This window comes from Tursiops truncatus, chromosome 16, assembly GCF_011762595.2.
Source record: "Tursiops truncatus isolate mTurTru1 chromosome 16, mTurTru1.mat.Y, whole genome shotgun sequence".
NCBI classification, from domain to species: domain Eukaryota; kingdom Metazoa; phylum Chordata; class Mammalia; order Artiodactyla; family Delphinidae; genus Tursiops; species Tursiops truncatus.
Genome location: NC_047049.1, coordinates 2,535,183 through 2,560,261, shown reverse-complemented (window position 1 = coordinate 2,560,261; position 25,079 = coordinate 2,535,183). Strand labels below are relative to the sequence as shown.

The window sequence follows — 25,079 nt, the reverse complement described above, 5'->3', positions numbered from 1 at the left end:
TGATCATAAAAAAGCCAATTAAGAAAGTTTTACCAAAACGTCGTCTCCCTCATCCTTTGCAGGCTGCAGGGCCCAAAAGGAGGCGGGTTGGGCGGGACAGAAGGGACGATTCCGGAGCCGGGGTGAAGTCAAAGGCCAGGTGGGCGAGGTGGGCTGCAGGACGTGCTGCCAGGCTCTGCAGCGCCAGAGGTCTCTGCTGGGCAAGAAGGCCTGCTGGTGGGCTCCGCGGGGCACAGGGGTGGTTCTGGAAGCCTAGACCCAGCACACTCTACCGCGGGCCTGTTCTACAGGGACAGAGAATGCTGAGGCCACACCTCCCAGGGGCCCCCATAAGCTCTTCCATGCTGCGTTTTCTCTGTACCATTTAAGAACTGTAGGAATTTAGGATAAAACTGCCGGTTCCCTCACGCTGGCTGGCTTCACTTCACCCCTCTTGTCACGTTCACACTGTGAGGACTCCTCATACAGGGCTTTTCCAGAGAAGGTCGCCTGCTCTGGTCTCAGAGGGGCCGTGTGGCAGGGCAGGGGACAGACCCTGAGCAGTGGCCAGGCCTCGGTCTCACTCCTGGGTCTCACACTAATGACAGCCTGTGGGTCACCAGACCCTTTCACAGAGGGACGGCAGCCGAGACGCTGGAGGCAGCGCGGGGAGGTGAGCCCTGACTGCACGTCCACCCAACTCTACCCAAGGGCGTCCGTCCTGCGCCAGGCAGGGTGCTGCACAGGGGCTCTTCCCCCCCCGGAGAGCTTTCTTTCAGTCCATGTAAACGGCTGGGGCGACCGCTGTGCTGCTTCAATTACCAAAACACCTAGCTGTGAACATGTGGTCACCTCCTCGCCCCATGAATTTGGGGGAAAAGGAAGAGCTTATACACAAAACAAAATGTTGTCATCTAAGAATTTTCACGTTTTCCATAAAATTTAAGATGTGTATCTCATTTGGAAAAGACAGAAGCAAATTAAAGCTCTTTAAAGATGTATTTTTAAGGCCACAAATCTCAATACTTTCTCTCGGCCCTGACTGGCGTTTCCTCAAGTCACGGCTCTGCGAGCTTGCTCGGGGTTAAGATGCTGCGGACAGAAAAGTCAGCTTTCTGTCCTGAACCTGGCAGTGCGTCCAGTGACTGGGTAATCCATATCACAGACGGTCGCACTAAGCTCCTTTCTGCCCCGTGTCTTCTGCCCCATCTTTCCAGTATGAGGTGCCTCCGTGACTACACACAGTGGTTTACGGGTCGGGCTCTTCGGGACGCGGATGCTGCAGCCCGTCACTGGCAGAGGACACGGCCACACAGCTAACACAGGGCAACACGGCGAGCATGGGGCTGCGTCCGCCCGGGCAAAGGACCCGAGAGCAAGCCTACGACCCAGTGGTTTCACCGGGACCCGTCTCTAGGTGACAAGGGCATCTCAGGGTGCCTGCAGACCCAGGGGAACAATGCCAGTCTCCACAGTCAGGCCATACACTGAAAACCCAAGAGAAGGTGAGAAATTCCCATTTTAACATAAAGGTGGTCCTCTGCCTGATAAGTTTAGTTGGGGAATCACACAGAACAGACTGGATACTAACATTTACTGAAATTCAGTTTAAGATTATAGAGCATTTTCAATATAAAAATAAGACTTTTAATTAAAAAAGAGTACATAAGCAGCTCTGGAAACATCCACAAAACAACAGAAAAGTATAAAGTGGGGCGACATCTGGATATGGCTCCATAAGCTACAGGGTTCTCAAACCTCACGGGAAGTTTGATACTGAATTTTTTAAACTTTTAAATAAAGTAATTGATCTTCTTCTCAAGCAAGATGCATTTGAAAGGAGGCTTCATGAGGAGTAACATTTGGAGGCTCTTCTGGCTTTGGAGCGGAGGAGGACGTGGGATTTCCTGACGGGAGGGTACCGGGCGCTATCTGAACAGGTGGGCACACACATCCACCCAGGAGAGGTTTACATTCGCTGGCACATGAGGGTTCAAAACCACAACTGGAATCTTCCTTTTTCAGCTTGCATCTTCTACCAACTCTCCAGATGGTTAAAATGTCCCTACAATGATAAAACAGCATGTCGTGGGAATCAATTTACCTTGGCTTCACATTCACCAACACAAAGCACTGCATTTAAAACGGCTGAGCTAACACTTATTTCTGCGGTAAGTACATATTTATAGAATATATATAAAATACTATAAGATATTTAAAGCACTTCCTACAGTGCCTGGTACACAGAATGTTCTCAATAAATGTTACTTCTCTTCTCTCCCACAGTTCTATGAGAGGGAAAAAAAATAAAAATCATGTATAAATTCATAAATAGTTTTTAAAAATGATGTCTAAATATGGAATATGATTCAGCACAAAAGCACTGCAGCAGGGGCCAGGGTCTGGAAGTAACCCAGCGTCGGGAGGATCCGCACCCGGTCCCCCGCCCTCCCCGCCCCTGGAGCAGACCTCCTGTCTCCTCACCTTCGCCCGCAGAAGTCACTAGGAGCACCGGACGGCTGGGGGCAGACCCGTGGCCAGACACTGTGCCACCATGAAATGAGAGGTCTTGTCCAGCAACCAAAAACCTTTATCACACTTGCCACTGTCCCGGCAAAGAGCAGTGTGGCTCCGTGGCCCCTGGGAAGAGGCTGGCAGGGCACCCCTGCACTCCAAGGCTGCGCCGTTGTGGCAGAAGGCTCGCTGCGCTGGCTGAGGCCAGGAAGGGAGTGGTGGGCCAGGCGGTGGGGGGACAGAGCAGTCCGGTCCACGATGGCATCCTGTTTCCTGAAAGGCGGGTGCTGCCCTGAGCCACGGGGACCCAACAAGAGAGACTGAGGACTTGCGGTCGGCAAGGGAAGCAGCACCCAGGCTCGTGAACACCCGTTTCACACGGATGGCTCACTGGGGTGACTGGAACGGGATGCTGTGGCTGATGAACCTGACGAGGGGTGGGGAAGGCTTCACACACGTGGACCGTGGAGGCACAGCAGAACCTTACAAGATGGGAGATGGCACCCCAGGCAGTGAGAACGGCAGGTCAGAGTGTTCCGGAACCAGAGCAGCTGCCTGGGTGACCGAAGCCAGGGTTCATGGTGCACAGAGACAGGGATGGGAGATCTGCCTGGAAGGTCAGGGGAGGTCAGGCTGGGCCAGGCTGCAAAAGGTCCTGAAGACCACGATGAATACAGAGGCTGGATTTGTTCAATGGACCTGTGTTTTCCAAAACAGTCTCAGAAGCACATGTATAACAGGCGTCCCTTGACAAAAGGATGTTCTAGAAATACTAGGCTGAGCAAAATCAAACCCATCTCTTCACTTGATTCTCGGGACCAACAGTCTAATGTACATCACACCTCCAAAGGTGGGGAAAGGAAGCAGCATTTCCCGAACTTCTCTGGCCGGAAACTCTTGTCAGGAGCCCCTGAGCAGCAGGGCCCCCGGTGGGGAGGCGGGGAAGAGGCCAGACAGAGGGTGGAGGCTCTGTGGAGGGGCCGCGGGAGAGGTAGAGGAGGGGACAGGTCAGCAGGCAAGGCTGCAGAGAAGACGGGCCTCTCGGGAGAGACACTGGGACTGGGGGGAGGGGCGGGGAGAAGACGAGCGACTCTTTTTAATTAATTTCATCATCATCATCGTCACCACCACCACGTGGGTCAAAAAAATTTTTTTTGTTGAAAAGGTCTTCAGTGAGATGTCTCATTCCTGCCCCCACCCCCACCCGCCTGCTTGGGTGGGGTGTGTATGAAGCCACGCTGAAGGCAGAACAAATAGGACTTAGGACAATCGGACGCGCGAGGCACAGCAACAAGAGCACTGAGACCTAGAACCTCCCACACAAAGGAACCACTCATTGAAACCTCCCACCCAATCTCTGTTCCCTGACCCGACTTCAGGTTCCCACATCACCATGTTCTTCTCCCCACAGTCCAGTTTGTCAGTGTTCCTCTCAAAGCCCCCGTCAAAGCTCAGACCCCCAGGGGCACCCACAGAGGACCTGTCCTGTCCCTGATACAGATGTGAGGCCTGACGTCCTCAGACTCCGACACACCTGGTGGCAGGGACCAGCCACTGGAGGCACGTCTGATGGGGGATGTATGGGCACTGAGCCCCTGATTTGGGTTCATGCTTTAGAGGGACCCCTCTGGCCGTACCTCTCCATGGATGTTCCCACCCAAAGGCCCTGTCCCCTTCTGGAGCCTATCCCCTGGCTAGGCCAGCCTCTCCTGCAGGTGCATTCTCCTGAGATCACAGCACATCACTAGTGTGATTGCTGCAAGCCTGAAAGATGCCCACGGGCCGGGTGCTTGCTGGAGAGGGGTGTGGAGATGTGGGAGCAGGAACGTGGATGGGGTGGACGTGTCCACGTGCACGTGCTCAAGGCCCCTTGTCATGCAGGACAAGGCCTGAGCTGAGGAGGGGGGTGGGCCAGGGGCCAGCTTTCCCTCGTTCCACCATGTCCCGGCGTGGCACTCTGAGAAATTCAAGAATTCTATATTTGAACCTGGCCTTCCACCTTGTTAGGAAGGATTATTTGTCTGTATAAGTCTGAAGTAGCGCTGGAGAGCAGGGCACAAACCAAGGAAAAGAAGACTTGATTCCTGCGGTCACGTTTTACCTCTGTTCCAGATTGTCCCGTAGCTCCCGTGTGCTGGAACGTGTCCTAGCCTAATCCGCTAGGGCCCTTCTAGGAGGCGGGCATGGCCGACGCGAACAAAGCTTAGTACTTATCGGTACCCAACGACAGCGTCTGGTGAGCAGTTCAAACAACGATGAGCACACGATGTTTATAATCAGTCCCCTACTGAATATCTTTAAGGGGATCAAGTTTGGGAAGCAATCCATTTAGACCAAGGAAAGGGTAAGTGGGTAGCACTGAAGTCAGGGGAGGTAGCGTGAGATGACACCCCACAACCTTCTCCACTCCTCTGAGGCTGAGTCAGGTGCTCACGCTGGGAAGGAAGACACAGGCCTGAACCCAGGCCCAGGCTTCTGCAGGGCGCAGCTCCACCAGCCACAGCAGTGCGACAGGCAGCGCTCTCACCTCAGATGTACAAGGATCAAGAGCTTTGCAGAGGAGCTGTTGTTGAGCTTGTGAGACAAACAGGCAACTTTAAAAATAGGGTATAGGGGCCCGCACGCCACAACTCCCGAGCCTGTGCTCTAGAGACCGCGAGCCACAACTCCTGAGCCCGCGCCCTAGAGACGAGCCACAACTCCTGAGCCTGCGCTCTAGAGACTGCAAGCCACAACTCCTGAGCCCGCGCCCTGGAGCCCACGCACCACAACTCCTGCGCCCATGCCCTAGAGCCAGCGCACCACACTACTGAGCCCACGCTCTAGAGACCGCAAGCCACAACTACTGAGCCTGCGCTCTAGAGCCCGCGAGCCACAACTACTGAGCCCACGTGCCACAACTACTGAGCCCACATGCCACAACTACTGAGCCCACGTGCCACAACTACTGAGCCCGCATGCCACAACTACTGAAGCCCACGCACCTGGAGCCTGTACTCCGCAACAAGAGAAGCCACCACAATGAGAAACCCACACACCTCAACAAAGAGTAGCCCCCACCCACCACAACTAGAGAAACCCTGCGCACAGCAACAAAGACCAAACGCAGCCAAAAATAAAGAAATAGGGTGTAAGGATGAATGTATATATTCTAGGAAAAGTCTTGAGTTTAAGACCCAAAAAAATTGTAGGCACAGCTTTCCTGGACTTCAAAAGCAGGCATTAAGGACAGACTCTCCAAAATACATATAGGCTGTTCTCTTACATAAGTTTGCTTTATCTCAAATTCATTGACATGGGCTCAGGAAGGGACATCCTGGCACCTTGGAGGGGATGCTGACGTCTTAAGAGGCTGCCCTGGAAGGAGCCTCAGGAGCTTAAAGAGCCCACTTACCCAGTGCTGCTGCTGCTTTTAAAAAAGATTTTTGTTGCTGTTTTCTTTTTACCTTTTGACCCCCTTCACCAATTTCTCCCCCCCCCCCACTTCTGGCAACCACCAATCTGTTCTCTGTATCTATGAGCTTTTTTTTTTTTTTAAGATTCCACATATAAGAGAGATCATACAATATTTGTCTTTTTCTGTTTGACTTACTTCACTTAGCATAATGCCCCGAAGTCCATCCATGTTGTTGTAAATGGCAGGATTTCCTTCTTTTTATGGGTGAATAATATTCCATTGTATGTATAGCGCAATTTCTTTAACCACTCATCCATCCTATTTTTGCATGTTTTTCTTCTATTCAACAATCTTGTTGAATATTAGTTCTAGTAGTTGATCTGTAGATTTTCTTGGATTTTCTATGTAGATAATAATATCATCAGGAAATAACAATTTAGCTTTCTTCCTTCCCAATTCTTGTTGCCATTGTTTCTTTTTCCTTGTTTAATTGTCTGAGTTAGAAACCCTGGTAAGCAGACAGAAAACAAACTTGTGTTTTTCTCTTCATCAGCAGAAATGCCCACCTAGTGTGAGGATCCTTAAGCCTTACCAGGATAAACCTTCTATTTCTGGTTTTATCATGAGTGTGATCTGGAGTAACTGAACACTGTTTCTGTCTCTATTAAGATGATCATTTGTTTTTTTTCCTCCTCCTTTGACCAAACAATGTAGTCATTTTTCTAATGCAAGTCATCCATGTGTTCTTCAGGTAGGATTTCTTTAAACCTATAAAGCCATCTGGGATGGTAGCCTTTGAGAACATTCCCAAATTATTCCATTGTGATTGGTCTACATTCTCTCTTCCAGAGTCAGTTTTGGCAAGTGAATTACTATGGGGGGAAGAGAATTCCCACTGCACTGGTCATTCTAGCTCTGAGCCTAGCACAGCCACGTGTTCACACAGGACAGTCCCCTTAGCATTTCAGAGCGTTATTCCAAGGTCTTTGGTGTCTGTTACTAATGGGGGGTCTGTTGTCACTCAAGTCCCTGTTTCCTCATGGATACCAGTCCTGTCTCTCTAGCAGCTCTCCAGAATTCTGTCTTTAATGTTCTTCAGTTTCACCATGATGGATGTGCACATACATCACATCCAAGACTCACCAGGACTTCTCAGAAACACAACAAAGTATAGACAGCAATATAACAACCCCCATGACCCATCACATAGCTTAAGAGGTAAAATATTACAGATATAACTGAAACACGCACCATACCTGAGCCCTCACTCCCTAGGTAGGAATAACCTTCTCATGCTGAACTCAGTCTATCATTCTCAGGAATGTTTTTATCCTTTTAGTTAATATGTATCGACGTTTTACTTGTTGAAAATTGTATCTAAATGGTGTCATTTTCTTCTGTAATTTCCTTTTCTGAGTCCATCCATTCTCACTGCAGTGTGTATTTCACTGAATAAATATAGCCAGTTCATTTATCCATTCTCCTATTGATGGACGTCTATGTGGTTTCTGGCTTTCTGCTAAGCAAACAATGCTACAATTATTTTGTACACATTTCCCTGGGCACATCTGAATATGTACCTAGTATTGAAACTTCCAGGCCACAGGGACACCCACCATCACCTTTACTAGACATCTGCTCTCCAAGTCACTATGCCAGGTTATACCGGCTCCACTGAAGTGGACAGACCCTCCAGGTCCACACCCTCACCCACACTCACATCAGCAGACATTTTTATTTTTGGTGCTTTAATTGCACGCCCTTAATTATTAGGGAGGTTGAATCTCCACTTAACATTTATTGGCTGACCGGGTGTCCTCTTCTCTGAACTGCCAGTTCATGTACTTCACCCCTCTGTCTGCTGCTCTCTGTTTTGTGTGTTGCAAATGTGTCCCCTGCTTTATGGTATCTTCTTAAACAGTGAAGGAGCAATTTTGATATGCAACGTCTTATGTGCATAGTCAAATATGTTAGTCCTTTCCCTTTGGGTTTATTAGTTTTTATAAATCTTCCCAACGTCATAAATATATTCTCCTATACTTTCTACTGAAGGTTTTAAAGGTTTCTTTGTTTTGGGTTTTTTTCCCCCACATTTAGGTTCTTTACCTTTCCCCCACTTCCCAGAATTGATTTTTGTGTGGGGTAGAGATCTGATTTTATTTTTCCTCACATGTGGATAGCCAATTGTCCTGGCACGATTTATAGAGTGACTGGTCATCCCCAGCTGACTTGTAACACATTGTCTGTAATATATCCAGCTGCCATATATGCACTGGAGCTACATTGCTTGGTTAACTGAAGCTCTCAGTTTTATTCACTTGTCTGTCTGTCTACCCCTAGGCCAATAACACTGTCTTAATTACTACAGCTTTGTAATATATCTTGACATCTGATTGGTGATCTCCCTCACCTTGTTCTTCTTCAAAACTACTTGGCTACAAATGCCTTTCTTCAATTCTGGGAAATTCTCAGCCATTACTCTTTTCAAATCAGATCTTTTCATTATCTTTTTCTCTCCCATATTCTAAATTCCTTCCTTCTAGATTCCCTAATGAACCTTCTCATTCTTTCCTCTGACTGCTAATCACACTTTTTATCTCTTTATCTCTCTTGCTGTATTTTGGATGATTTCCCCAGATAAATTTCCTAGTTCACTAATTCTGTCTTCAACTGTGTCTAACCTGAGAATTTTTTTTCACTTCAATGACTGTATCATTCATTTTTAGAAGTTGTTTCTTTTTTTTTTTTAACCTCCCAATTCCTTTTTCATACCATCCTTTTCTGCATCATGGCTCTAATTCTTTTTAAGTCATTTTTAAAATTCTTAAAATATTTACCTTTATAATGAACTTCAGGTTCTTCTATTAATTCAGATTCTTACAGGTTTGTATTCTCCTGTTTGTTAAGAGTTCCTGACGCCACTCCCCTACTCCACCCCCCAGCCCCACCACGGTAGATTTGTTTACATAGCTTATATCACTGTATTGTGACCTTACGCACAGTGCCAGCTGTTTCACCTCTGAATCCTGTACGCTCTGGATGGTGGAAGCATCCCTCCAGGCGGATTCTGACTTTGCCACTAACCGAGGCCTTAAGGACTTTAATAGTCCGTGTCTATTTTTATGTTCACGCTTTAACTTTTGATTTTTGTAGCACTGAGACAGAATAAACTTGGAGCCCACACCCATGTACGACCGGTACTTTAACTTCTAATCCTCTTTTATGGTATAGGCAGATCTTCAAGGCAGAGAACTTTAGGGAAGGGTCCAAATTCTAGCTCCCACATCTCCACTGGCCAAAGTCTCATCTATCTCTGGACATCAGCATTCTAGCCCCCATGCCCTGGGCCCATTCTACTACCAAACCCAACAAAGGCCAAGACCTAACAACAGCCACAAAGGAATATGTTTGTATCCACTGCTCTGCTTCTCTCTTCACTTATTATATTATTAACTATGTATCTAATGTTTTTATCTGTAGCAGGAAGGGATACATTTGCATTAGCTTAGTCTAACGTGCTTGTAGGAAATCTAAATTGCATTTTTCTTAAAACACTATCTTTTCTGTAAAAATCCATTTCACCGTCTCCTCATAGTATAACATTTTATTCCTAGAGAAAGGTTTAGTTTTGTTCTTCTAGTCACCTGAAGGCTATCTGTTCCTTCAGAGCCTGGAAATGATCTCAACAACACAGTTAAAAATTTTTAAACTCTTTTTCTGGCATCCATATTCAGAGAAAGCATTTACCATCAGAAGTTATATCCAAAGATTCTGGCAGCAGGTCTATTCAAACTCGTCCATTTTGGGATTCACGTCTGGCTACACTGACACAGCCAAACTCCTCTCTTGGCCAGCTTGTTCTTCCACCGTTTGAATAATTCAGCCCTACGTCTCAGCCAGGAAGCTCTCACTGTGTCTGGGAACAACATCCACGAAGACCCACCACCTCACACTGTGCTCCTCAGAGGGGTTAGAGCAGGTCGTCACTGTGCACTGTCCGGGAGTGCTGCTGCCACACGGGCTATGAGCACAGGACCAGCCAGGAGAGCGGGAAGAGGAGAGGGCTGCGGTGTCGGTCCTGGGGCCGCCACCTCCCCATCAGCCATGGTGCCCAGTGGGCCAGTCACTTAACCCCTGTGGACCTCACTTTCCTTATCTGTAAGGTGACAGGGTTAGACCGGTGACCTCTGGGGTCCCTGACAGACCTCAGGGAAAACGCACAGAGCGCAATTTGATTCCTACAGAATGAGCAATGAAATTCCCGTTGATCCCTCTATGACTGTGTTTCCTTCTCTCAGGACGTAAGAGTAAAGGACTCACGAGGAGTAACTGTTGCTGAAACGGGACACGAAGACCAGCCCACTGCACACAGATCTGTCTTCACCTACAGCACAGTGTTACCTTCTCATCCTCGGCCCTTGCTCCTGCCTGACCCCTGGGCCCAGGAGAGAGAGAGAATCCTGTTTACACCAGCTTCCGGGTCCATTCCGTTTCAGTGCAGTATTTACAGATGCTACAGATGTAGGAAGCAGTGGCTAATAAGACAGATAGGTAAATAAAATAAGGCAAATATTTTAAAGGTCACCCATTTGGAGATAAGAAGTAGTACAAGGAAAAAAATGTATCCATTCAGAATCAGAATCATCATCCCTGGGCTCCTCCTGCCGTCCCTACAGGGAAAACGGAGCCCAGACAACAGCTGGGACGTGCCGCCGGCCCCCCCCCCCAATGTCTACTCTCACGTCCCGCCTCTCTTCTTCCCCTCCCCCAACACCACTGTCCGGCAAAGGATTTCCACGTCAAAAAGTGAGTAACATCGAAGCTTATTAAGGCTGCTCCCTTAGTATTTGCCCTCAACACTAACAAACAGTCTGTTATCCAAAATCAATCTGTCGGGGACTGGGAGTGGGGGGTGGTCCACAATACCCAAAACATCCTGTTTTGCATGTTGGCTTTTATGTGGCAATTCACTACCAGCTTGGGTTAAAAACCCAATAACCTGAGATAAATTGAAGCAAAGGAATACCAGTGATGTGCAATACATAAGGCCTACCTTTTTCAACTTAACGCCCAGGTTCTCCACTCTGTGGGCACTCCTAAATGCTGAGCCTGCTGGGCAACCAAGACCCACAGGCCTACATTTAAAACTGCAAGGCTTTTGTTTTCAGGAGGAGTTGTCCACTCCTTAGATGATTAGCCCAGGTGGGGTCCAGTCAGAAAAGGGAAATCAATCTAGGTATTTCATACACAGGGATTCAACTTCACAAGTGATGGAGGAGAAGAGAAGCCACACAGGGGAAGGGAGGCAAATATTCCCCCAGTAGAAGCCCCACCCTCCTGCAGGCTGGGAGGACAAAGGGAGGAGATGGTGTGACTGCAGAGCCCCAGAGCTGGCCAGGAGCTGGGACCGGAGGGAGGGGCTGAGAGGCTGCCTTGGGCGGGGTAGGGGGAGGGAGCCATGCCCTGGGAAATGCAGGGGAGACAAGCGTGATGAACGGAGCTGAGAGAAAACAGACAAGTGACCGTCACGCGGACCCAATAAAGTCTGAAGGTGGCCCCTTCCCTGAGGAGCTGTAGAGCATCAGTGGCCAGGTACCATTCAGAAAACGGGGTGCTGTCCCCCCAGCGAACATCTTAACTCTGTTCTTCCTGTAGTTTCCTGCATGATAATGCCCACCGCTTTCACGCATCTTCCTTTCATTATCATGGAGACCTCTCGCAGCCTCACTAGGTTTCATTTAATGGGCAGAATCTCCAAGAAGAGCGTGATTTCCATGGCACACCTGGCTGCCATGGACCCCTGTGCCAGGCGGGCTGAGCTGACCGAGGAAGGAAGCTGGCTGCAAGGCGCAGCCCGGCCTTGGGACCACTCGTGGAAGGAAAGGAGCCTGCTAGAGACGGCGACCATCACCCTGCTCCTGGCCTTGCAGCCTGGACGGTGCACAGCAGTGAGGGCAGCCTGCCCCGGGGTCGGGGGTGGACACCCCAAGTGACATAACACTATGTCCCACCACCACAATTGGGGATGGCTTCACCCCAGTTGTCCGTAACATGAGCAGGGTGACTCAGGGTGAAGAGGAGTTGTTTCTAAATAATAACTTGTACTAGGAGTTGAACCTGAACAGTGACCACCCTAAGAAACTGTCAGCAACGACTGAAACAGTCATCCCCGCTACAGTGAGCTGGAACAGACCAAACAGGAGACTCGTGTGCCCGCCTGGAAAATGAGTTTGAGAAGGTCTACAGAAAAAGTCCTTGCATAGTGAGCAACGACTCATGGTAACAACAAGGAAAAGCTTCGCGGGAGAAAGACAACAGGAACTCAGGCAGCGGGCTTAGACAGCCACGTGAGAATTCAGAGCAGAAGCCATCGATCAGCTGATACCCTGCTGAGGTCAGAAATACCCAGAGAACTGGGATGCAAAGGAGGTTTTCAGGGATAAGCAGCAAACAAGCTGAGAAACACAGGTCTATGTTTTCTGTCAGGGATTCCACACAAACTCCCCAACGTAACCTCTGCTTCTCTTTGAGCCAAGGTCGCCATCCCGGGTCAGCTATGGGAACTGTGGGCCAGGACAGGGCGGGCTTGTGTGTGAAGTGGGGGGCACACTTGTGAATGGAGCTGTGTGTTTAATAAAGTCTTCTGAAATTTGGAATTGCTGCCCATCAGTGATTTACCGTTAAGCACTTCTCCCTGGGATCTTGCACTTCTAAAAATACTATTTGCTTTTTATTTAACACTGAGCCTTTTGATGTTCTAGAATACAAAAATAGTGTCTTATTATTTTAAAAGCTTAAGAGAGAAACTAGCCATATTATTAGAAAAAGAAGATATATGCAGCTATAGTCTGTTCAAATATCAAGAGGTGTGACTTTTCAAATTCACATTTCAATCTTTATTTACATAAGACTTTTAGAAGTAGTGGGTGTAAATATTAAATCACCCAAGCTTGGGTGAAATTTTATTGAGAATAACTACAAATAAAGGGAAACTGATTTTTTAAAGTCACTTTCTGAAATTTAGATGAAAAGAATATCGAGCATTAACAAAAAAATGATATATTTACATATCAATATAGGTTTTCTGTGCGCAGATTCATCTCCTAGGAAACATACAGAGGCAAGCTTGGGGAATTACAAAGGAAGGAAAACCCTAATCAAATAGGTACTGTTGTTCAAACAGAACATTAGCTTAAATGATCCAATCAGCTGCTTGGGCCAAATTTTTTTTTCTTTAAGCCCTACGTGCCAGAAGACGACCTCTCAGAGCATGAAGAACCCACATTACGTTCCAACTGTTTGCCCAGCAGATGGGGGATTTGAAAGATACATTCCATGGAAATGGGATAAGAATAAGGAAGGTCCTGGTTAGTCACCAGCATCAATGCAATCTACCCATAATGGGGTTGCACTGTTTACTCGAAATCCAGGGCATGTTTGGCAGTTACAGTGAATCAACCGAAATACAGTAAGTTCAAGTTGCTGGATCTTTGATTTCACCATTGTTCAGGATTACACCACAAAACGCAATACAACCTGCGGAAAGTTCCCGGAAGATAGAGGACAAAAAGTAGAGAAGCACATTGGGGCAGGTCTGCCACCAACCTTTGTCTTCATATTTGTCTGATGACGTCACAGAGTCAGAGGTTCGCATGGGCGATAACTGACACAGTTCTAGGCCTCAGTTTAAAACAGAGTCATTGCCTCTCACTATAAAACAAGTTGCCTGCAATGCAGCACGTGAAGACTATAGTTTACTGACTCAGTCTTTTGCTTATCAAAAACAGCAATGTGTTTCTCTATAAAGATCTTTAGGGGGCAATCCTGAAAATACTCACACAGACACACACACACACAGACACTCCTGCTTTCTATGTGGAAATTAAACACAATTCTATCTTACTGCAATATGAAGACCGCAAATTTAAAATTAAAAAAACAAAAACAAAAACCAAGAATTACAGCGGTTTCAAACCTATTAACTTGTTTTTAGAACAAGTTCAGAATTAGTAACGAGGGTATCATGATGCTAACGCACACTTTACGATTTTCTGCCCAGCACAGGAGACTGAGAATCTGACTCTGGTCACGTTAAGACCTCCCTTTACTTTGAATTAATGGTGTGAATACTGTGTTTCTCCTTCTGAAATCTGTGGTTTGTGTGAAGTTTATGCAAACATGAAAGAAAAGCTTAAAGAGGGAAAAGAGAAAAAACAACGTTGATTCCTATTTGGATAAGTAAATGAGGTTAGGACTTTTCTCTAAGATGTACTCAAATAACCTCTATTTTAACCATATCCAGAGACCTGTTCCCTTCCCTGAACCCTGTGTTTTAGAAAGAACTTAAAATGTATATTCAATTTCTACTTCCAGTCTGAAGCTGGAAACAAATCAGTCCGCAGCCGGGTAGAAAGCTAAGAAAAGCTTGCCTGCACCTTCTTATTTACATCCCTCACTCCTTAGAAACGTATCTGCTGTTTTTATGAACTTTGTTTTATGGATCTAATATTTAAGGCCAAGTCTATCTTTTATGTCACAGCAAGAAGGTTAATGTACTTACAGACTCCCCCGCAATGCATCTTGGGCAAGGCTGGGCCCAGCTCTTTCCACCGTCCTGAGGAACCTATTTAACAAATCACAGCGGCAGGTGAATCAGAACGGTGGTTATTTACACTTTTCATTAGACATTTAAAGGCTGGTTTGGTGGGAGCAGAAACCTACCCCCACGCTTGGTCGCCCCTGGCCACCGTCTGGCCTCGGTGCAGGGAGGTGGCCTCTGGGCTGGGCATCTGGTGACTCGGGCTCCTTGCTGCCCCAGGATGTGGGCACGCGCACCTTCACCTGGGGGCAGCCCCACTCCTGCGCCGCTGCTTCTAATCTCCTGCATGCCCGTTTCTGCAACAAACAAAATCTCACTTGAGATGGCCTTGTAAAGCACACGACACTCTAATTGAATTTGCTTTCTGAGAACCTCAGCTGCAAAGACAGACCCCTGTGGAGCTGGGAAAGTTTATAGGACATTTGAGGAGATGACTTTAAACTTTATCTTTCGGGAATAAACACCATCAATTACACTTAACCTCATTATTTCTAGCATTGTCTGATATTTACTTAGCTTTACGGATTTAAAATAGTCATTTTAAACAATTTTGGCTGAAACTCTTGTAATAAACTATTGTGACTGGTTTATTGATATTGAAAATGTACAAAACCTATAAATTTTGTTCAAGAAACTGGCTATATGCTTCAATACATTTTGCCTGGTATCAAGGCAAATACTTTCTTAATACAATATGAATAATTCACATGTGGATAATTCTTTGTCTTACTGACACTGAAGAGTAAACTAATTTTATTTATTTCAAAAGTTGCACACACAGCCCATAACTGATAACCTTTGGGAAAGTCAGCATTTGGCTTTTGCTTCTCCATGAACTAAAGATGAATTACAAAAGCAACCCTCCAATGCTAAAGGAAAACCGTTCACTCTCTAAGTGCGAAGACTGTGTACTTTGCAGGGTAACGATGTTTTCAGTGACACAGAGCTGAGGGTCAGGACGTCTACCTCTTGCCAGCGCCAGCATTCCATCCTGGGTCCCTGGGCCAGAGGGCGGCCCCGCTGGTGGACAGCTCCCACCTGAGTCAGAAAGCACCCTAGCACACGGGCGGCCTGCACACCCTCTTCAGTCACTGGCAAACCATCGTCATGACTGGGGCCAAATCTGTTCATTATCTGTCCTATTTATTTATGGTTTTCTAAATTGACTTTTTTTTACTTAATGGATTTATCTAATATATTGATAGAAAGCTCCTATCATGGGTTTAGAGTGCCAGGGTTACTCTTCCCTAACATGCCTTAAAACAGATACCTGAGGATGAAAATGGAAAATGTTGACATCTGAGCCCCTTAAACCATTGAGAATAATGTCCTGGGGTAAATAAAGTGTGGAATCCATGCGGCTGAGACAAGGGCAGAGGCAGTCACCCCTCTCCCTACAGTTCTTCCTGAACACCAGGAAATACAGAAAGGTCACAGTCACTTCTGCACTGAACCACACCCTGGGCACAACCTGAAATCAGAGAACACTGACATCTGAGAATACGGCCAGTGAGAAAGAAAAGCCACCAAACCCCAGTGCGGGGTCCCCTCTACTCCAGCCCACACCCCCAGCGTGGCTCCACGCTGAGCAAGGGCAGAAGCTGTGAGCTGGACGGAGCGGGGACGCCAGTGAGGGTGTGAGTGATCTGCCCCCGGAAAGCCCACCCAGACACGGCAGCTCGGGGGGAGCCTGAGCCCTGGAGCACAGACTCCGGGCAGGGCCTCCAAAGTCCACACCGTGGAAACAGATGCCATTTAAAGAGGCTCTCCTCCAAACTCACAGGTCCTGAGAGGGAAACAGGCAAATGAGTTGGGGGAGTGCCCCTTGGGTGCTGGGTGGTGAGAAGGAGAAAGAGGGGAAGTTAGGGTCCTGCAAGCCACGAGGACCATAATACCAGGAGCCTCACACCCTCCCCTGTCCATCACCAAAACAGACAGACAGACACCTGCTATACCTGGACTCAGCCAAATTAACAGAAGAACTGCCATTAGACCAGCAATCTTTACAAAACACGCATTAACATAAAAATCCCTCCTGAAAAACAACCAGGAATCAAAAGAAGATTGTAATTCAAACAGTCTAAAAACATACTTAAACGCTCAAACAAACATTTGAAGATATGAAAAACCACCTTGAATTAGAAATGTAAAAACAGAAAGGGACAAAAGCAGGGAGAAACCAGGAGAGACTTGAATGAGTTCAGGAAAGTAATGGAAGGAAAAAGCACAATTATCTCAGAAATGAGGAATAAATTATAAAATGCAATAAGGAGAATAAATTCAAGTGAAAATAAAGGGCACTAAAGAAGGACAGGAGCACAACCAAGAGAAGGAAAAGAACATAAAGGAAAAAAAAAGGGTAGGAAAGGAAGCAGTGGAAATGGAAGACAAAGAAGGAATAGTGTTCATAAATCAGAGTTCCGAAAAGAGGAAAACAAAATAATGGAGCAAAGCTAATGTTTAAAACTGTAACCTAAGAAAACTTCCCCAAAACAAAAAAAATGACTGAATCTTAAAATGAAAAGGCTCACAGGGCACCTGCGAAAATTAACCCAGAATGATCAACACTGAGATATATCCTAATAAAACTAGGAGATTTCAAAGATAAAGATAAAATCCTCAAGGCCCCTGGGCATGCAGATCAATGAAAGTGCAAAGGAACTGGACTGGCATCAGGTTTTTCAAAACCAACATACAAGTAAGATGACAATGGAGAAACATTCTTTTCAATCTCAAGGAAAGAAAATATGAAATAAGAATTTTAAATCCAGCAAGCTGTCCTTCAAATATCAAGATTACAGAAAAAGAGTTTCAACATATAAGAATTTAGAGAATACCACACCCATCAGCCCTTCCTGAGGATTCTACATGAAGGTAAGCTTTATCTCACCAAGCGATGACTGGGAAAATTCCAGCATAAGGATTTTTTGTAAGCATTTGAAAGTATTTAGATGTACATCTAAGACTAAATTTAAAATGAAGGTGGGATTAGGTCGAAAGACTAATGTGCAAATATTAAATACTCTGACAAAGCAGAAATAATTCAACTAAAATATGAGAGACGAAGGGGGAGGGAAAGAGGAAAAATTCTGACTGTGGGGGCTTCCCTGGTGGCTCAGTGGTTGGGAGTCCGCCTGCCGATGCAGGGGACACGGGTTTGTGCCCGGTGTGGGAAGATCCCACATGCCGCGGAGCAGCTGGGCCCATGAGCCATGGCCGCTGAGCCTGCGCGTCCGGAGCCTGTGCTCCGCAACGAGAGGCCACAACAGTGAGAGGCCCACATACCACAAAAAAAAAAAAAGAAAAAAAAAAAGTCACTACGAGAAATTCTGACTGTGTATAGGCCAATACTGTATAAGTGACAGGAGCATATTAAACAATACTAGGAAAAAATTGATAAATCAGACAGTAAAGAGTTAAATGATAAAACTGATTACTAAGGACATTAAAATAGGTTTAAATATAAAACTAATCACTAGAAAATACAAATCCTCCTAAATTCAAAATAAAAAATCTCAATAAAAAAGCAAAGAATACAGATTGCATAAAGAAATAGCAAATATAAGAAAATATACATAATTATGGAATATTATGATAGAGTTGCACGCAAATAAATCAGTCACGTCAAATGTCAATGAGCTTAACTCACCTATTTTTACAGAAAGGTTTTAAATTTGGTTCACAAAACAAGACCCAATTATATGCTGTATACAAGAGGCACACCTAAAATAAAATGATTTTGAAAGGCTAAAAATAAAAAGAATGGACAAACATATACCAGCAAATGAAAACAGAAAGAAGGAATAGACCAAGTAGATTTCAAGCCACAAAGCATTAAATACAACAGAGGACATATTTAATGCTAAAAGCCATAGTTCACAGTGAAGACTTAATGCTCATGAACATCTATGCACCAAACAATATAACCACCACCTTTACGAAGCAAAGACAATACAGAGATACAAGGAGACAAAATCATGCTAATCATAGGAGACTTAATACACCATCCTCAGTACAAGGCAGAGCAAGGGTTCCAAAAAGTAAGAAGAAGACAGAAGATCTAAATGGCGTTCTCAATCAAGGTAGATCTTACGGCTATGTACTGAACTTCATACCCTGATAACACAGAATCACATTCTTCTCAAGAACCTACAAGGAAAACACTACCTATCAGAGTCTATGCAATGGATTTAAAGCAGTTATCAGAGAAAACTTCATTATACTAACATGTTACCAATAAAAATGAAAGAATAAAATTAATAAAACCTCAGCTCATAAAAACTAGGAAAAGAACAACACAGTAACCCAAAAGAAAACACAAGGAAGGAAATAATGGAGGGAAAAGCTGATTAATGAAGTAGAGGGTTTTTTTCCATCGAAAAACAGTAGATGTAAATCCTGGGGAGTTGGGGGTGGGGAGAGAGGAATTAACAAAACAGACAATCCACTGGCTAACTTAACCAAGAAAAAAAGGGGAAAAAGCACAAATACAGAAAATAAGAAATGACACAGGGAAATAAAATGAAACACAAGAAATTTTAAAACTCGTAAGAGACTATTTTGTAGATTTCTATACAAATGAATTTGAAAATGTAGACAAAATGGATAACTTCCTAAGAAAATTCAGATGACAAAACCTGACCCCATCAGAGATAGGAAACTTAAACAGATGACTGCCATAGAGAAAAAACCAGAAAGGGTTATGAGCAAGTACCCCACAAGAAGCACCAGGACCAGCCAGTTCCACAGGGGAATTCCACTAAACTTTCAAAGATCAGATCATTCCAGTGCACTACACAGAAATTATTCCAGAGCACCGACAAGGAAGGAAACTTTCCAACTCCTTTTATGAAGCATGTATAACTCTGATAAATCAGATAAACAGAACAAAGAAAGAAAACTGCAGACCAGTATCACTTATGAATTTCAATGCAAAAATATTACATAAAATATTAACAAATAGAATTAAATATCACATTAGGCAATCACATATCATGACCAAGTAGGATATTTTTCTAGAAATGAAAGTTGGGTTCAGTATTAGGAAATCCATTAATATCATTCACTGTATTAATAAAGCTAAGGAAAAAATAATATTATCTCCATGGATGCTGAAAAATCCTTTGACAAAATTAAAACCCATTTATAAAAACTAAAGAAAATAGGAATTGAGTGTTATATTCTTAACATGGAAAAATATACATAGCTTAATCCTAAAGCCAGTATCTTATTTATTGTAAAAAGACTAGCAGCATTTCCACTAAGATCAGGAACAAAGCAAGAATGCCCAGTCTCCACTTCAGTTCACCATTGTCCTAGAGGTATTATGTTACCCAATAGAGTTACAGAATGGCCATCATCAGAAAGTCTACAAATAACAAATGCTGGAGGGGGTGTAGAGAAAAGGAAACCCTTGTACCCTGTTGGTGGGAATGTAAATTGGTACAGCCGCTATGGAAAACATTATGGAGGTACCTTAAAAAAATAAAAGGAGAACTACCATATGACCCAGCAATTCCACTCATGGGTATATATTTGGAAAAAATGAAAACTCAAATTCAAAAAGATACACACACCTCAATGTTCACAGCACCACATTTACGATAGCCAAGACATGGAAGGCAACCTAAGTGCCCATCAACAGACGACTGACGTAAGAAGATGTGGTGTATATGCACAATGGAATACTACTCAGCCATTAAAAATATCAAAATATTGCCATTTGTAGGAGCATGGATGGACCTAGAGAATATTATGCTTAGTAAAGTAAGTCAGACAGAGAAAGACAGATACTGTATGACCTCACTTATATGTGGAATCTAAAAAAATATTACAAATGAATCTATATACAAAACAGAAACAGACCCACCAGATATAGAAAACAAATTACCAAAGGTGGGGGGGAAAGTAGGAGTACTGGATTAACAGAGACACACTACTGTGCTTAAAATAGATAAGCAACAAGGATTTACTGTATAGTACAAGATATTATACCCAATATCTTGTAATAACCTACAAAAGAATACAATCTGAAAAAAGAAATTTCACAAGTACACCTGAAACTAACACAATATTGTAAATCAACTATACTTCAATGAGAAAAAGGAGGGGTAGTACTGGTGATAAACAGACAAACAGACCAATGGGACAGAAGTTCAGAAAGAAACCTGAATGTGTATGAAAATCTGGCATCTCGAGCCAGTGGGATAAAGATGGACTCTTTAATACATGGTGCTGGGACAACCGGGCAGCCATTTGGAAAAAGATAAAATACAATCTGTATCCCATACCACATACAAAAGTAAACCTCAAATGGATTAGGGAGCTAAATGTAAAAGAGAAAAGAAACTATAATTCCTAGAAGAAAATGCGAATAGATGCTTCTTGAACCTTGGTGTAGGGAAACACCTTCTAACTATGACTCAAAATCCAGAGCAACAAAACAAAAATGGATAAATTTGACTATTTAAAAATAAAGATGTCTGCAGGGCAAAACAAAACCAAACCCTAAACAAAGTAAAGAGATAACTACAAGTTGGAGGGAAGTATTTGCAGCATACACCACAAGAGAAGAGCTAATAACCCTAATACATGAAACTCTCATAAAAATTGAGGGACAAAGAACCAGAAACCCAAGAGAAAAATAGGAAAAAAAAGACATGAACAGACAAAGTTATAAAAATGGCCTCCAAACACAGGAAAGGCTCAAACTCACTTATATTTACAGAAGTGAAAATTAAGACAATATCAAGATACCACTGTCATCTATCAGGCTGGCAAAAGTTTTCAAGTGTGATGCGGCCTCTGTTGGTGAGGCTGTAGGAAACAGGCACGCTGCTGATGGGAGTGCACTCTGCAGGGAAATTTGGCTGCTGATGGGAGTGCACTCTGCAGGGAAATTTGGCGGTATGCAACAAAGCTCACTTTTTAACCCAGAAACTACACCTCTAGGAATCTACCCTCCAGGCACAGCAACAAGCGTGTGAAAAGTAAAAACTGCACGGGGTTATTCATGGCAGCACTGGTTAAAGCGCAAGGTATTGGAAACAACCTAGATGGAGAGTGGTCGGACAAACATGGTACTCTCCAGGCAGTGGAGTGCCATGCAGCGGTAAAAAGGAGGAGGGTCCCTGGCTTGCACTGATTTCCATGATATACCATGAAGTAAAAAGACAAACTGCAAGAGAATATCTATGATCTGCTATCCTGCATGTAAGAAAGAAGGGGATATAAGACATTATACACCTCTCTGCTCATCTGTGCAAGAGAAATACTGGGAGGATATATCAGAAGCTGAAGACAGTGGGTGGGAAGGGGCTGGCCAGAAGGGGGCTGGCACCAGGGATGAGGCGGGAGCCCCGCCCTGCTGAGCTTGTTCTTGGGTAGTTCCGAGTCTTAGAACCATAGTAACATTTCATGTGCCCAAACAATAAGTTTGAAATTTAAATCAAAAAGCATGTCAGGGAGAGGGTACCCAAATGGAACACAAACAATAACAAACAAACAGAACTGTATTACAAAAGAGTAACATAGCCACTGAAGGACAGAACCATCCTGAGTAAGCCTGGAAAATACTATTCTGACTAGAAACTTAAACGGCTAATGACAGAGCCCATTAGAAATTATGGAAATGAAAAGTAGTTATGGAAAAACTCAGTAGATCACTAAACAGTGAGTCACTGATGAAAAATCACTAATCAACTATGAGAGAGAACCAAAAAAATTACCTGGACCGCAGCGCAGAGTCAGAGACACAAAAAACTATGAAAACCAGTAAAGGAGAAGGAAGGTAGACTGAGAAGATCCAACACTCACACATCCTCCAGATTTGGAGTGTTAAAATAAATAAATGATAGTGAGGCAATATTTGAACTAAAGACAGAATTTTTCAGAACCAAGGCATGAAATGAATTAGATTTGAAAATCCAACCAAACGCCACACAGGATTGACAGAAGAAGAACCCATATCCAGACATATCACAATGTAACTGCAGAACATCAAGGATAAAGAGAAAAGAGAAGAGGCCACCTCTTTAAAAGTACCTCTTTTAAAGTAAAGAGGCTGTATGCAATTACTGACTCTAGTTAGGAAATCTGTTTCTCGCAGGGTTACCAGTTTTGAAGCTTTATTGGCATACTAGGATTGAATAAATAGGTAAATATACTGTCAATAATGAGAGCCAGCTTTCTATTAATGAAGAAAAATTACAAATAAAGAAAGGGAGAAGGCTACAATGAACCCAGGGGTGCTGGATTAGCAATGGAATTATTAGTATGAATGCACAGTTTTTAATACATATCCAGATAGAGATACAGAAATATACATAGATGTGTGTATACATATGTAAATACAAATACATATACATTTACCCACATATATAAAATATGTATTTTATAATGTACACATTATAAATATGTATATAATATATACATTTCCTAGCTATGTCTGCTGAGAACAATGGCACCCTACCAGCAAGACTACACCTAAGCCCCTAGATACTGGTTTCTAAATATCATTCTCCCATTAAAGGAATCTGGGCTCCGTGGAAAGTGGCTGATTCAGGGATGGAGCGGGGAAAATATAAGCTGAGCCTTAAACATTTTCTGGCACCCAAAATAAGAAAGAGTTGTGCTTTTTTTTAAAGGACAAGGGCACATCAAAAAAAAAAAAATAGCACCAACCTGAAGGAGTTTCTAACGGCCAAAGCTGAAACAGCTCAAGCAATAAAATAAATAACAATAGCAGTGGATTGTAATCCACAGAATAAATACCTGTGAGGCTAACCAAAACAAAAATAATTGAATAATTGGGGGAGAAAGAATAGCTCTTCCCTGCAGATGAATTCTAATTAATAAGTATAAAATGAATGAGGGAAAGACAAAATCATCATTAAGTATATACCACAGTAAAAAAAATTTCAGGCAAGATTTACTACTAGATGCTAAATCAGTAGGCAAAGGTTTAAGGAGAAGTAGGATATGGCACAGTCTCAAAGTATCTCCCCCAAGGTATGTATTAATTATGAAGAGAAAACCAGTAACTTTACAGGGGATGAAACCACCTTCATCCAGAGATAGAATGAAGGTTAATATCACCAGTAATGAGACATCCTGACATCATGGACCCCCAATGGGATGCGCTAAGAAAGTGTAACATCACCTCTGTGACATTCGTGCCCGAAAATGCACGGCCTCAACCTCATGACAGAAAATGCTGAACAACCAAAATTGAGTGACGTTCTTCTGCAAAATAACTGACCACTGCTCCTTAAAAGTGCCAAGGTCGGGACTTCCCTGGTGGCGCAGTGGTTAAGAATCCGCCTGCCAATGCAGGGGACATGGGTTCAAGCCCTGGTCCGGGAAGATCCCACATGCTGTGGTGCAACTAAGCCCATGCACCACAACTACTGAGGCTGAGCTCTAGAGCCTGCAAGCCACAACTACTGAGCCCGCGTGCCACAACTACTGAGTCCGCGTACCACAACTACTGAAGCCCATGCGCCTAGAGCCCGTGTCCCACAACAAGAGAAGCCACTGCAATGAGAAGCCCATGCACCACAAGGAAGAGTAGCCCCACTTGCTGCAACTAGAGAAAGGCCGCACGCAGCAACGAAGACCCAACACAGCCAAAAATAAATAAATTTACTAAAAAAAAAAAAAAAGTGCCAAGGTCAGGAAAGACTGAGGAAGCCTCATAGACTGGAAAAGTCTATGAAGATGAAGATTTACCACCCAAATAAAAGACTCTTGCTCTGTATAAACAAAATTAAAATCCTGAGTATACACAAAGACCCCATTACTTACTTAATAATTGAAGATCTACCGAACAGCAACCTCGCCAGAGAGGAGTTGAAACAGGAACATGGTTGAGTAAGAGAAGACACTTGATAAGATGCATAAATTAAAACATAAAAGATGTATCATGTTCCCACAATGATGGGACACACAGCTGGCCTGTCTGGGAAAGACAAGCTCCCCTCCATTGAGAAGGCAGGTCATGCCTTTGCTGCCGGGACTCTTTCCTTTACTGGAAGTGATGGGGCCCCGGCGAGCTTGGTGAGTGGGGTGAACGGGAGGTGGGGTAAAGGTTTCACAAGCTGGCAGAAACGGAGTGCACAGCCCTGGCTAGTAGAAACCAGACGGGGGCTGTTCTCCTGATGCGCCCGGGCACACATGGGTGAGCCAGCAACAGGGAGCACACAGAGCACCGTCCAGCCCGGCTCTGTCGAGGGCCAGCTCTGACCTGGACTGAACCCACACATGCGGCCACCTCTGGAAACCCATTTCTCGACTCTGTGCTCGAGAAGGATGTGGAGGATAAAGACGCCAACTTCCTGAACCCTGACAGAAACACAGCGTGTATCCTCTTCAGTCAGCACAGCAACAAAGTGGCACGCTCTTAAAAACCTTAAGTTAAGCATATATAATACGTATGCTAATATATGTCAAGCATATTTAAGTTAGAACACCAGTGTAAATCATTAGAAGTTGGTAATGCAATTAAAGGTAATTCTCTACACACACACACACAATAATCTCAGCTTTCATTTCAAAGGTATTTTAAGGATTTTTATTGACTAATGGAGATTA

At 44.4% G+C, this 25,079-nt stretch overlaps 1 protein-coding gene across 5 annotated transcripts in view; it reads right to left on the bottom strand.

The window, feature by feature from the left end:
- C16H10orf143 (chromosome 16 C10orf143 homolog) overlaps nucleotides 1–25,079 on the bottom strand; it is a 104,395-nt gene that overhangs the window by 64,945 nt on the left and 14,371 nt on the right. For 2 of the 5 annotated variants that reach the window (XM_033841587.2, XM_033841588.2), the window contains exons 2-3: nucleotides 14,612–14,785; nucleotides 14,451–14,513 (exon numbers count right to left, since the gene is read on the bottom strand). In XM_033841587.2, the coding sequence (XP_033697478.1) occupies nucleotides 14,451–14,513; nucleotides 14,612–14,785 (237 nt within the window). Of the gene's footprint in view, nucleotides 1–1,603; nucleotides 2,045–2,463; nucleotides 2,767–2,933; nucleotides 6,399–14,450; nucleotides 14,514–14,611; nucleotides 14,786–25,079 lie in introns of those variants that run through there. The other 3 variants (XM_033841586.2, XM_033841589.2, XM_033841590.2) reach the window with 3 other exon arrangements.